Raw genomic sequence first — 14,874 nt, 5'->3', positions numbered from 1 at the left:
GTCAAAAGTTAAACGAGCCACATTGCTAGGGTATCGTCTCCGCCCACGGGCAGGAAGAACGTAAGTGTCTACCTTGAGGATTGGGAGATCTTGGAGTTCCAGCTGTTCTAGAATGTCGGTGCCACATGTCTGGAAATTTTGTTGAACTATGGTATGGGGCAGAATAACGGTACCACTACAAGAATTGAGGGAATGATGTTTTTCAAGGGTGACAGGAACAGTATCTATATGGGTAAGACGAGAGAGCTCACGAGCCTGGGTAGCATTCTGTACGGTAATGATGCGCGTACCGCTCTTAAGAGCATGAAAAGAAATATCTTTACCAACATGGCGTAGGAGTGCCTTGCCAATACTATGGTCAGAAAGATAGGCAGTAGAGGAAGTTGGTCGTAAAGTGAAGAATTTAGTCCACTGTTCAGTCTGAAACTGAGCGTGGAAAGGTAGTGAAGGACGTGTCGATCGTTTCTGAGAAGAACGAGAAGGTGAAGGTGGAGAAGTATCATCAGCAGGTAATTGTCGTTGACGTTTAGGCGTGGGACCAGAGTTGGTCCGACGTGGAACGGGTCGGCGATTTGAAAATTGCCGCACCGTAGAGGGAGAGGCCGGAAGCATAGTCAGAGGAGAGCGAAGGTCTGATAAATCGAAGGAGTCAGTCGAGGCCTCAGTACCTGAAGCGGGTGAGGAAACAGCACCGGCAATAGGTACAGAGGCATGAGGAATGTCTGAAGAGTGGTCCAAAGACGAGGCGGGGTCAGAACGGGGTGCGGTATCAAGAAGGGGCCCGGGGGTACCAGGTTCATGGACTAGGGCTGCCATGGTTAGGTTACTTCTTTCTTTTTGTTTTTAAGAAAAAAAAAGAAAGAAGAAAAGAAAATAAAAATAAAAAAAAGAAAAAAAAAAGGGGGGACCGGGGAGGGATAGTTCCTAGGAGGGATGAAAGGGCCAGAAATCTCCCTCCGCGCCCAAGAGGACTCGACACCGCTAGTAGCGCAGATGCAGCATGGAACCCGTGCCATACCCTACCCTTCATGCCAGTAAACCAGCAATCTGGGATAGCAACCTCACATCTGCCGAGCTACCTCGGTGGACAAAAGAGAGGGCGGCCGGATATCCGCCACAAAGCATACCTCCTTCAGCCACCACCCCCGGAATCCGAAAGGTGGCTTCCAGAGCTACACCCGTCGCCCAAAAGACACCCAAAGCTACTCCGGGATACCGGAGAGGGATCGGGACATCCCTAGGCAATCCAGATTCCACGGCAAACTACGCCACCGCCAAGAAACCTCAACGGAATGGGATGGACCCCGGTGTCCTTTCTCCTACCTAGGAACTAGCGCGCCTGTGGGAGAAATCCCAAAGGACAAAAAGAGGAAGGGCAAAAGGGAGGAGTGGGGAGGAGGAGGAGGAAAGGAAAAAGGGGAGGATGGGGAGGATGGGATAGGGGAGGGGAGATTGGGGGGTAATTAGGTTCGGTCTGAGGAAGAAGACCGATAGGTCTAATTCCTCAGACCAAGAGCCTCTTCACCACGCCAAGGAGCCCCCCTTGAAGAGGAGCGATATTTAAGCATTGCCAATTTTGCCCACTTTGAGTCCTATTTTCTGCCAATTCCACTATTCCATTAGACCAAATTCTTAGCTATTTTGCTAGTATTACTTCTGTTTTATCTACTGAGCACAAGAAATCGCCAAATCAACTATTTCAACTACCCAATATAAAGTGATTGGAAATTGGTTCAAAATATTCCAATTTCAAAATAGCATCCAGAATAAACAATGCAGACATTCTTGGCACTAAAATAACACTTCCTCTGTTTATTAATTATTTTTCCAGGCTTTATACATGAATTCCATTTAGATTTTTTATTCACATAAACCACTATTATTATTATTATAATAATCAAAAAAGAAGTGCTAAGCCTACAAGGGTCTTATTCATATAAAGAATTTTTATTCAAACCAAAAACTAAAAGATTTACTGTTATGCAATATTGTAATAATTGTATAAATATCAGTGCATTTGTGAACGCACATTAGACCCACTAGTTGACGTGTATTGCATGCATGATGTGATTTGTTTACTCTTGAACATCAGCAAAAATAAAAAATTTCTGCTCCTTTGAGCTCAGTTTCAAGCTATTTTGAGTACTAAAACCAATCAAAATCATCTCTCTTTCTGTAATAAATCTTTCCTTATATCAAATGAAACCAAGAAACCACGAATACAACCATAAAAACCATATGAAAATACACCACAAAGTGGCAGTTTTAATCCAAAAACACAGATTTTTTTCCTCATTATGCACTGCGTGCAGCACGATTTGTTTTATATGGTGCACACTTACCACATAGATGCATTCTCTCATATCTAGGCCCAAATCTACTGCTCACAGGTTTTTTGAGTGAGCTGAGCTCATGACGTAGTACTACAGCTTGGACTTGGACCCGGACCCTGGCTTCAAAGCCGTAGAACTACAGAATGGACCCTCAAAGAGTTAAGCACAAAATCGAAGAAGCTGTACTCTCCAAGAAACTTTTCAAAAAATTATCTTTTGAACTGTTAAATATGATCACATGAATTTGTATGGTATGCCAATTTCCAATATTGCTCCAAGTCTAACCTATCAACATAGCCTCTTAGCACTGTAACAATGAAAATATAAAATAGTTTAATCCTAACTTAACCAAGGTCAACCTAAATTATGTTTGCATTGTTTAAAATAGTTTAAATATTTTATTTGTGTGTTCAGACAAATTTTCATGGAGTTATTACTGCAGTGAATTTAGACTCTGCTTTTTTCTTTATCAAAACGACACCTGCCGAATAAGCCAAATTAGTAACAACATATATACAGTATAATACATACAAACACACACACACACACACACACACACACACACACACACACACACACACACACACACACACACACACACACACACACACACACATACACACACACACACCATACAGTAATTGTTTTACTTCTGACTGTAGAACAAGTGTAAGCTAATACACTAAATACAACACTTTGCTCCTTTTAACAATAGCACGATTAAATAAGATGGGATCAACAAAATAGATATTTTAGGTCCCAATAAAAGGCTTATAGGACTTTCATAGTAAATAAATAATGCACATGGCTCATTTATTACCAATTGGGTTGTAGGGCATTTTAACTGTGTGATCATTTTGCAACAGTCATTGGCCTTCTTTAGCTAACTTACAATACCTGGAATGTGATTATACATTATGTAAATCCTTTTTCCATAAATGTGACTTTCACACATTACAACAATACAGTAGTGCAATACAAATAAATAAATCCTCATCTACTCCTTACATGGTATGAACAAATACACTTCGTACATCAACTAAGATGAAATTTTAAACATTTACGAAAAATGGAAAGAACCTAACCAAATTACAAGAGGAATGATTTCTGCATAGCCTAGAGTCCTCCAAGGTGTCCAATGTCGGCACACCTAGATTACATCTCCCAGCACAGGAAGTAATGTTGAGAACAGTGTTAGCCATAAAAAATACTAAGAGTCCAATTAATAACAATAGCCCTAAGTACAGCTAGTTAAGCTCTTAACTTTTATTCCTCTAAAAACTTTAACATATATTCCACAACAACACTGTAATACATAAAATGAGTTTCCATTACCAATCTTAAAACTGGATTTTTTCACTAGAAAAGATGTCTAATTGCTGAAATATGTTAAACTATAGAAGATTATTTAAAAGATGGCTAAACAACTTTGTTGGCTAACACTCTAGAAAAAGAGAATACATATGAGGTGCATGTAGCGCATGCTAGTCAATAACAACCAAGCAATTCAACCTATGTTTACAGTTGTGCAGCTCCAGTCATGATGGACCCAACTCTACTCAGCTTACTGGCTCAATTTCTTTTTTGTCTAACTTCAAAACTTATTTTAAAAATACTCTAAACAATATTAAAAACTAAAGTTACAAGAGTTTACTAATGCAGTAATAGCCTTGGCAGCAGCATCAGTAGGGCTGAGTTCATAATAATCCTGTAGCTAGGCTTTGTACTAGTGTGTCACCTTATAACTGGTAAATGTTTACAAGGTGGCAAGATCTCCATTTCGTATGAGCTGTGTTGACATAAATAAGCCCATACTATATGTTAATTAAACAGCAGTCTTTGGTCTTCAGTGTTCTGAAAGGCTCCTAGTTCTTATTCACAGACTGAGAATATTCTGGCATATTTTCTAAACTTACAACCATAGATCAAGCAGTTTGATATGCATTACCTTATGGAAAATGTAAATTATACTTTGGCAAATGTACTAAACAGAAGACAGCAACACTCAAACAATACCTTTTGATTCTCTAAGATGACCAAACAAATTCCCCATATGTCTTTAATGTTTTCAATATGAACAAGATATACAGCATACCATACACATCAGTCACTGCCTGACTTACCAAACAGGGAATTACTGTACTTAACTCTCAACAACCTGGCTCATCTATAACTCTAATACCATTTATAGCATGCCTTTGGGTTTACTAAGCATTAATTTTATTAGATGCAAATTATTATTATAATCACAACTAAGTGCTAAACCCATAAGGGTCACTTGATGCAAATATTTCTAAGAACCAAATAATCATTATCCTCACTCGTTAAAAAATTACTACACCTTCCTTTTGATAATCTTTACTATTTAGGATTTACCTGCGCTATTTTTTTTTTACTATAATGAATTAAAAATTCAATGAATTAAATCATTTACATATAATATAGCAACCGATAATGACATTTATTTTCTTTAAATACAAAAATCACAAACAGCAACTTGCAATAAATTACTAAAACAAGAAAATATCAAACAATTCAGTAATGACTAGGCAAAGGAGTACAACTTAAGCAGAAATGTCAAAACAATCCATCTCCGACCTGAATGTTACTAGAAGAATCTATCATACTGCATATAGCTGATGTATGGCTCCAATGGACTAAATACATAAAACAAGCATCTAAAAGACAATGGACTTTGACTCTTAAACATGTACCCTTTTACAGGTGATCCACATTTGCAACAGTCTAGATACCCAAGTGTTGCACATTAGTTTTTTTAACCCAAATGTAAGAAATTGTCACAATAAAAATGTGGAATGCTTTAACCGAGTTTCAGTTCGCCTGAAAAAACTTCCACCATAAGCTACAAGACCAGTTTTTACAGAAAAAGTTAAAATAAATTAAAAAATTAAACGATTAAGATTTTTCTTTCAAAAGCCATATCAAGATACTTCTATCAAAATCCAAATTCTATCATACAGTTTTGAAATTATTTTATTTTATTTTTGGAGGTATCATGTGCTTAAATCTACCTGTCCACACACACACACAATCCCAACTAAGTTTCAACATAATACACATTAGCAACAAACAAATGCTCAACTATCAGCAACAATCTAGGAGCCCAGACTAGCAAACAACTCCCCCAGTGAAGAAGCATCTTACAGTGTTACAATTATTAACAAGATTTTTCAAGCCTTTGGTCCAACCAAGTAACCAGATTACTTCAGTATGTGCTTTATTTCTAACCTCTGAAAGACAATTTTTTGCCCTAAATAAGATCTGCAAAGGCTAGTCACTCAACTTTCTAAATTATTTTAATTTTCCTTTGACTTTATTGAATTCACTGTAAGTCTGTACTGAGCGAATTCAACATCGGAACATCGAAGAAGTCACATACACCCTCTGTCTCATCCAGGTTGAACATGTAGTCTCGCTCTGAGGGGGGTGGGCTTAGTCGCAGTAAAGGTGCAAACACTGGGAAAAAATTTATGTTAGTTAAATATGGCACCTTCTTAGATACAATACAAAACAATAAAGAAACATTCAATACAATATTTCTAACATAATAACAACAGTAATGAATTTATACACTAAGAGAACAACTCATGCAAGATCACCTCAGCTAAGTACAGTAACTATGCAACTACAGTACTATGACAAATTCCACAAAAGAGTGTGCCTTTTTCATGTTCAGTGCTTCAGTTTTCATTTATATTTCTTGTATTCAAAAAAGCCATATATACACAATATACATTATCAATGTGACATTTATGTCATTCTCTCAAGCACATGTACTGAGCAGAAAACCAAATTGATTTTCAAAACAGGACTCAGTCTTGTTCACAGTCCATTTCTCTCTACTACTTGAGGGCTTTATATTTAGGCACAATAATACAAACACTGTTTTTTGAATCATCACCATCATTTGCTTTAATACAACAGATGGTATTTACTAAAAATGCGTAGGACAAATGAAGATGTAGTGTACTGTGTAAGATGCAGTTCTTCAGTCATTATCACTGTGGCTCACAAAATCGTAATGACACGACTGCAAACAAACCACAGTACAGGCGGGAATTAATTGAACTCGGGGCAAGTTAGTCATAAAACTCCAGACTGGGGCCAGCTGGCCCAGTGGCTAACACACCAGTCTGGAGTTTTACAACTCACTAGCCAGTTCAATTCCCACCCATACCATGGTTTCAGTCATTATCTGTTGTGCAGAAGATTGTCACCAGTACCTCTGGTAATTATCATGCATGGATAAATAATTATCTAAAATGGAATATAATCATAATATTTTGGAATGGTTTTACAACACTACTGCAATGTCACATAAGCATAACAATATGAACAAGAAAGAAATAATACTCACTTTCTGCAGATATTAATTCCTCAACTAAACCTTCTCCCATAGTTGACAACACAGTATCTGTAAAGGTCAGATATTATCAAAAGTTTTACTTTATTCCTGCACACACACACACATTATCCTTGGATGCACAGAGATAAACTACTAAAGACAAGTTCATAAAAATTTATGGTCATATGCTAGACGCAATTACAAATTTCCTCTCCCGCGCTCCCACTAAATACTGTTTATAACACAAACATAAAATTTTGAAATGAGGGAAAGCTATATTAGTATATGTTCCATATAATATTGTTTTAAATAAAAACTTGGAGAAAGAGATATGTAAAAACACAACTTTAATTAATAAATCAAGAAAATTAAATCTATTACTCTCAATCTATTAACTGGTTATCAAAACATAAGTGCTGTATTTACAATGTGGTTAACAGCTATTATTGCCCTACTGGGAACATACTGAATAATAAATTTCCTGAACTTATTCTTCATAAAACTTTTACAATTTTCAGTTTTAAGCTCATCTATCCCTTGTTGCTTTTCCATGATCATTATATTTACTGTTTCAGTCACCAAGTTATTCACACCAGACAAATTTGAATGTATGAAACAACTAGCATACCTGGGGTAGGGAACATACCAAGGGTAGAGAACATGCCAGGGGAAGAGAACATACCAGGGGTAGAGCACATACCAGAGGTAGAGAACATACCAGGAGAAGAGAACATACCAGGGGTAGAGAACATACCTGGGGTAGAGAACATACCTGGGGTAGAGAACATACCAGGGGTGAAGAACATACCTGGGGTAGAGAACATACCTGGGGTAGAGAACATACCAGGGGTGAAGAACATACCTGGGGTAGAGAACATACCTGGGGTAGAGAACATACCAGGGGTAGAGAACATACCAGGGGTAGAGAACATACCAGGGGTAGAGAACATACCAGGGGTAGAGAACATACCAGGGGTAGAGAACATACCAGGGGTAGAGAACATACCAGGGGTAGAGAACATACCTGGGGTAGAGAACATACCTGGGGTACATGCAAATACTGGTGATGTGGATGAGCTATCCTCTTGCTGCTCCTGCTTAACAATGGGGACTGGCACTGTTTCTTCAATATTCTCATTCTTTATCATCACATCAGATGCTAGATAAAAAAACATTACAATAAGTTAAGATGCAGAGACACATCTTACAAAATCATTCCTACCCATTTTTACACAGACCTATGGCTCAGAAAATTGTCTGTATCAGTTTATCACTGCCTGACTACACAAACTCACTCACTCTCACTCACAAACACTCACTCACAAACTCTCACTAATTCACAAGAGAGGGAGAGAATATATGCGTATTTTTTTTTTTTAACCTCAAAGACCCTCTCCAGCCAAGGTGACCCCCAAGGTGATTCCTACTCATGGTACATCAAGACCTGATCAACCTGGCTGTTACTACTGGTTGCAAGTTGTCCAACCAACCAACCAACCACAGCCCTGCTAGTCAGAAACTGATCTGAGTAACATACAAGTTCCCTCTTGAAAACAAGTCAGAGGTTTGTTAGTCACTCCACTTATGCATGAATAGAAGGCACTGAAAAATAAAAGACCTCTTACACTATCAAGTTCTCTCTTAGAGTACTCACTGTACCCTTCATTTTTTACTGGAGGTATTTGCACATTTGCCAAGTCTCTTGCTTTCAATTGGAGTGATTTTGGTGTGCAGGTTTGGTATCAGTCCTCCAGAATTTCCAGGTACAGATTGTGGAGTACCTCCTTGCCTACAATTCAAGTAACACAGTTGAAGAAACCTCAAGTATTCTCAGTAGTTCAGATGTGGAATGTACAGCACTAGTACTCTGAAGGAGAGAAGGGCATGTTGCAGTTTGAAGGGTTGTTTGAATTGTGATGTCCGTGCACTCCAGTAAGACAACTACTGAATAATGCTGAATGTTTCATTTTTTTGAGTCACCCTACCTTGCTGAGAAACAGTGAGCTAAAAAAAAAAAAAAAATCCCTCAATGCCATATGCTTGTGTATGAATAAGGTTTGAACCTGTTTCCAAGTTATAATCTCTATCAGGAATATTACATGAACCATAATAAGGACACTGAGATGAAAATGATTGAGAATGTCTACCTAATCTGTGGTCCTAGAACCTTAAGAGGGAGCCATACCTACCAGCTGATAACTGTGCTGCTGCTGCTGCTGCTGCTGCTGCTGCTGCCGCCGCGGCAGCAGCTGCCGCTTCCTGTCTCTTGCGTGCTCTTCTAGGTGCCAGTGCTTCTGTGACACTACTAACCCCTGCTGAAGCTTTACGTGGTACTCTACGAGATACGGGAGCAGTTTCTGCTACTTCACCACCCTACAAAATACATATACAGCTATACATAAATCAGGTTTAAGAATTTGAAATCACTATAAAGTTCTGTAAAGCAATTAAGAGAACAGAAATTGCACACTTGGCTACTGTATATAGTAGCCAAGTTTACAACCACCCAACAAATAGAAAATGAAAACTGGACACTTCAGTCATTGTATGAATTAAAAATTATATACTTAGTGCTTCAAATTAATACTCTTATGCTTCATATAACCATACACTTATTGGTAAGTTATTTTTTTTTTTCAACAAGTTGGCTGTCTCGTCTCCCACCCGCTAAAAGACGCGACACGCCTGTTAGTGGGGTGTCTGGGCAAAAATGTGCAACGTTAAAATCTGGTCATTTTTTACAAGTGCTGTGAAGAGGGAGAGTGACAGGAGAGTGCAATTAAGAAGTATATTTTTTTTAATATGAAAAAAAAAAAAATTAACCAAACTAGCAAACTGACCTTCCTTAGAAGAAAACTGAGCTTACTTCAGGATGTGAAGGACTGCGTGCAGTTGGTGTGTGAGCTGTGACACCTTTCTGTGGAGTTACACGAGGACGTGAAGAAGGCGGCTGGATGGGAGGTGGTGATGCTACTCTTTTCATGCCACGTCCCTCTGATTCTTGCTTCATTACAGTTGATGGGGGCGGAACCTGCAGATATATATAGTAAGGACTATAATTTTAGTAGTAAATGTGTAGAAAACATTTACAATGAAGCATTTAAGTGAACAATGCCAGGATAATCCAGATGTAATGAACTGTTTGTTTCTTTCATGGATTTAGAAAAAGCTTATGATAGGGTGGACAGAGGAGTAACGTAGTAACGTTGCAAATGTATAGAACAGGTAGTAGGTTACTAGAAGTAAAGTTTTTATGCAGAGTGAAGCACATGCATGTAGGAAAGAAGAGAACTATTTTCCAGCAAAAGTAGGCCTAAGATAGTGATGTATAAAGTTACCATGGTTTAATTTATTTAATGATGGGTTTGTGAGGTGACTGCTATGGTGCTGGGGAAAGATGAGGGGCTGAACGTAAGTGTTTCTAATATAAAGAGGAAATTGTCGCAGTTGCTCTTCACTAATGACAATTTTGGGGGAAGATTCTGCAAGAGAAGTTGCAAAGTTTGATGGAGGAATTTGGAGGATATGTAAAAGGATTATAAAGGTTGACATAAAAGATAAGCAAGGTGATAAGAGTAATGAAAATATCTGGCAAGGAAAGACTGAATATCAGATTGGAGGGAGATCATATAGAGTAAATGAATGCATTTAGATGTTTGGGAATGAGCATGTCAGCAAATGGGTCTATGAAAGATGAAATAAACCTCAGAATAGATAAAGGGGTTTTAAAAAAAAAGTAAGTGTTGTGTTGATGTATCTTTGGAAAGAAAGTAGTTTATCTGTGGAAGAAGAAAAAAAATTTTTTTTTTTTAACACACTGGCCATTTCCCAAGGCAGGGCGACCTGAAAAAGAAGAAACACTTTCATCATCACTCGCTCCATTACTGTCTTGCTAGAGGCATGCCGATACTACAGCTCAAAAATGGAATGTACCAGAGTATACTGGTGCCAACAATTTTATATAGTGAAGTAAAGATGATGCTTGAGGCAATGTCATATTGGAGAGCCATATGTGGTGTGAATATTATGGAGAATTAAGAGTGTAGAAATTAGAAGACTGTGCAGAGTTACAAAAGTTATAAATTAGATGGAGGAGTTACTGAGGTAGATTAGAAATTTATAAAGGATGGAACATAATAGGTTCACAAAGGTGTATTTATATGGGAAGAAAGAGAGGAGGTAGGGGTCATCCCAGGAAGGGTTGGGATGGAGGGAGGGGATGGAGGTGGTTTTAAGTGGTAGAGACCTTGAGCATCCAACAAACAGTGCTGGAAGGAGCACAACAGCCAGTACCCAGATGGGGTATGAATATTACAGTCTGGAGGGTCGAGTTGGATGTCAGATTGGAAGAAGGAAATATGGAGAAAGTGAATATGTTCAGAGGTCTGAGAGGGGACTTGATGGCAGACACGTCCATGAAAGATGGGATGAGCCACAGAACTGACAACGAAAAAAAAGGTGGGTGATCTATGGAGGCAAATAGGAGAATGTATGAGAGTACATGGGTGTGAAGCAATAGCCCTCAGCACCACTTTAAGTATAATTTTTAATGTAGATATTACATGCAGACACAACTGACCTGCACCACTAAAGGTGGGGCATGCTCCTGATCTTGGTTGACTAGCAGCACATATATAGGCCCACTCTCCGACTTAAGGTGAATCTGATATTTTTTATCACCATTTACCTGAGAATGAGATACCTGACTATATTACATTTTTTTTTATATTTTCTGCTTATATACTATACAAGTATAGATTTTTTATAGTGCTTTATAGGAGGTCAAAGTGGCAATAAAGAAAAAAAAAAGATGAACAAATAAAGGATAAAAATAATATTACAGCAACAGGTACAATTTCTTATACAGTACAGTATATAAAAAATTTGCACAGAGACACTGTTGCTTCTGTTACAGGAGAAACAGACAGCCGTTGATTCTGTTACAAGAGAAACAGACAGCCGTTGATTCTGTTACAAGAGAAACAGACAGCCGTTGATTCTGTTACAAGAGAAACAGACAGCCGTTGATTCTGTTACAAGAGAAACAGACAGCCGTTGATTCTGTTACAAGAGAAACAGACAGCCGTTGATTCTGTAACAAGAGAAACAAATAATTGTTGCTTCAGTTACAGGAGAAACAGACAGCTGTTGCTTCAGTTACAGGAGAAACAGACAGCCGTTGATTCTGTTACAAGAGAAACAGACAGCCGTTGATTCTGTTACAAGAGAAACAGACAGCCGTTGATTCAGTTACAAGAGAAACAGATAGCTGTTGCTTCAGTTACAAGAGAAACAGATAATTGTTGCTTCAGTTACAAGAGAAACAAATAATTGTTGCTTCAGTTACAAGAGAAACAAATAATTGTTGCTTCAGTTACAGGAGAAACAAATAATTGTTGCTTCAGTTACAAGAGAAACAAATAATTGTTGCTTCAGTTACAAGAGAAACAGATAATTGTTGCTTCAGTTACAAGAGAAACAAATAATTGTTGCTTCAGTTACAAGAGAAACAAATAATTGTTGCTTCAGTTACAGGAGAAACAGATAATTGTTGCTTCAGTTACAGGAGAAACAAATAATTGTTGCTTCAGTTACAAGAGAAACAGATAATTGTTGCTTCAGTTACAAGAGAAACAGATAATTGTTGCTTCAGTTACAAGAGAAACAGACAGCCATTGATTCAGTTACAAGAGAAACATATAGCTGTTGCTTCAGTTACAAGAGAAACAGATAATTGTTGCTTCAGTTACAAGAGAAACAGACAGCCATTGATTCAGTTACAAGAGAAACATATAGCTGTTGCTTCAGTTACAAGAGAAACAGATAATTGTTGCTTCAGTTACAAGAGAAACAGATAATTGTTGCTTCAGTTACAAGAGAAACAGACAGCCATTGATTCAGTTACAAGAGAAACATATAGCTGTTGCTTCAGTTACAAGGGAAACAGATAATTGTTGCTTCAGTTACAAGAGAAACAGACAGCCATTGATTCAGTTACAAGAGAAACATATAGCTGTTGCTTCAGTTACAAGGGAAACAGACAGCTGTTGCCTCAGTTACAAGAAAAACAAATAGCTGTCACTTCAGTTACAAGAGAAACAGATCACTGTTGCTTCAGTTACAAGAGAAACAGATAATTGTTGCTTCAGTTACAAGAGAAACAGATAATTGTTGCTTCAGTTACAAGAGAAACAAATAATTGTTGCTTCAGTTACAAGAGAAACAGATAATTGTTGCTTCAGTTACAAGAGAAACAAATAATTGTTGCTTCAGTTACAGGAGAAACAGATAATTGTTGCTTCAGTTACAAGAGAAACAAATAATTGTTGCTTCAGTTACAAGAGAAACAGATAATTGTTGCTTCAGTTACAAGAGAAACAGACAGCCATTGATTCAGTTACAAGAGAAACATATAGCTGTTGCTTCAGTTACAAGGGAAACAGACAGCTGTTGCCTCAGTTACAAGAAAAACAAATAGCTGTCACTTCAGTTACAAGAGAAACAGATCACTGTTGCTTCAGTTACAAGTGAAACAGGTAACTGTTGCTTCAGTTACAAGAGACAGTGCATTACATAGCTGAACCTGGTAATACAAACCATCTGAGGGATGGGAACTTCTAGCTGTGTTCCTGACGGTGCCTGTATGGCTAACAACGTATCACCCTGGAAGCAGCTGCAAATATCTTCATGATTCACATACGCCATTTTATAGTTACTAAGGTCTTCAGTAATGTTTTTAATACTCTGTTGTACATACTGTTGGGAGAGACAACACATTTTTTAACATTACTTGTCTGTATAAAATTGTTTGTATTAAAATTGAAAAAAATTGCATAAACCATGGTACATGTTGAAGATAACCACTAAATACACTCAATGCAAGATTGTATTAACCTGTCTATGCTGATCAAGCATTTTCTCATGCTGGTCAAGCTCGGAAATTTCTTCTTTCAGCATAGTGGCGCGGTCAGTGAACTCCTGTGTGTTAGAGCCTGGCCCCCCACCTTTCCATACGATGGAGTTCTTACTCTTTTTCTCAATGAGCCCAATTCCCTCCAGCACATTAGTAATATCATATATTCTTCTCTTTTGTCGAACAGCCAGTTGATCAGCAGCCTGTAAATATTGTAGTCATTTATATAATATCTCCATCTTGAGGTGTGGATAGAGAAATGGAACATAAGATAAATACAAATATAGATGCAGAAAGACAGACAGACAGACAGACAGACAGACAGACAGACACAGACACACACACAGACACACACACACACACACACACACATATATATATATATATATATATATATATATATATATATATATATATATATATATATATATATATATATATATATATATATATATATATATATATATATATATATATATATATATATATATATATATATATATATATATATATAACAGGAAAGGCACTGCAATGGATCAGAGAATACCTGACAGGGAGGCAACAACGAGTCATGGTACGTGACGAGGTGTCAGAGTGGACGCCTATGACAAGCAGGGTTCCACAGGGGTCAGTCATAGGACCTGTGCTGTTCTTGGTATATGTGAACAACATAACGGAAGGGATAGACTCAGAAGTGTCCTTGTTTGCAGATGATGTGAAGTTAATGAGAAGAATCAAATTGGATGAGGATCAGGCAGGACTACAAAGAGACCTGGACAGGCTACAAGTTTGGTCCAGCAACTGGCTCCTTGAGTTTAACCCTGTCAAATGCAAAGTCATGAAGATTGGGGAAGGGCAAAGAAGACCGCAGACACAATATAGTTTAGATGGCCAAAGACTGCAAACCTCACTCAAGGAAAAAGATCTGGGGGCGAGTATAATACCGATCATATCTCCTGAGGCGCACATCAATCAGATAACTGCTGCAGCATACGGGCGCCTGGCAAACCTACAGATAGCGTTCTGATACCTCAGTAAGGATTCGTTCAAGACTCTGTATACCATTTACGTCAGGCCCATACTGGAGTATGCAGCACCAGTTTGGAATCCACACCTAGTCAAGCACATCAAGAAATTAGAGAAAGTGCAAAGGTTTGCAACAAGACTAGTCCCAGAGCTACGGGGATTGTCCTACGAAGAAAGGTTGAGGGAAATCGGCCTGACGACACTGGAGGACAGGAGGGTCAGGGGAGACATGATAA

At 38.0% G+C, this 14,874-nt stretch overlaps 1 protein-coding gene across 1 annotated transcript in view; it reads right to left on the bottom strand.

Moving 5' to 3' along the window:
• Positions 1–1,552: 1,552 nt before the first annotated feature.
• LOC128697383 (transcription factor E2F5-like) overlaps positions 1,553–14,874 on the bottom strand; it is a 16,539-nt gene continuing 3,217 nt past the window's right edge. The window contains exons 2-9 of the mRNA XM_070093895.1: positions 13,594–13,815; positions 13,297–13,455; positions 11,279–11,386; positions 9,566–9,730; positions 8,889–9,072; positions 7,742–7,858; positions 6,712–6,768; positions 1,553–5,810 (exon numbers count right to left, since the gene is read on the bottom strand). Of these exons, the coding sequence (XP_069949996.1) occupies positions 5,677–5,810; positions 6,712–6,768; positions 7,742–7,858; positions 8,889–9,072; positions 9,566–9,730; positions 11,279–11,386; positions 13,297–13,455; positions 13,594–13,815 (1,146 nt within the window). The 3' untranslated portion in view covers positions 1,553–5,676. The remainder of the gene's footprint in view (positions 5,811–6,711; positions 6,769–7,741; positions 7,859–8,888; positions 9,073–9,565; positions 9,731–11,278; positions 11,387–13,296; positions 13,456–13,593; positions 13,816–14,874) is intronic.

This window comes from Cherax quadricarinatus, chromosome 44, assembly GCF_038502225.1.
Source record: "Cherax quadricarinatus isolate ZL_2023a chromosome 44, ASM3850222v1, whole genome shotgun sequence".
In the NCBI taxonomy this organism is placed as follows: domain Eukaryota; kingdom Metazoa; phylum Arthropoda; class Malacostraca; order Decapoda; family Parastacidae; genus Cherax; species Cherax quadricarinatus.
Note: the sequence above shows the minus strand (reverse complement) of the source record. Positions and strands in the feature narration are given on the sequence as shown.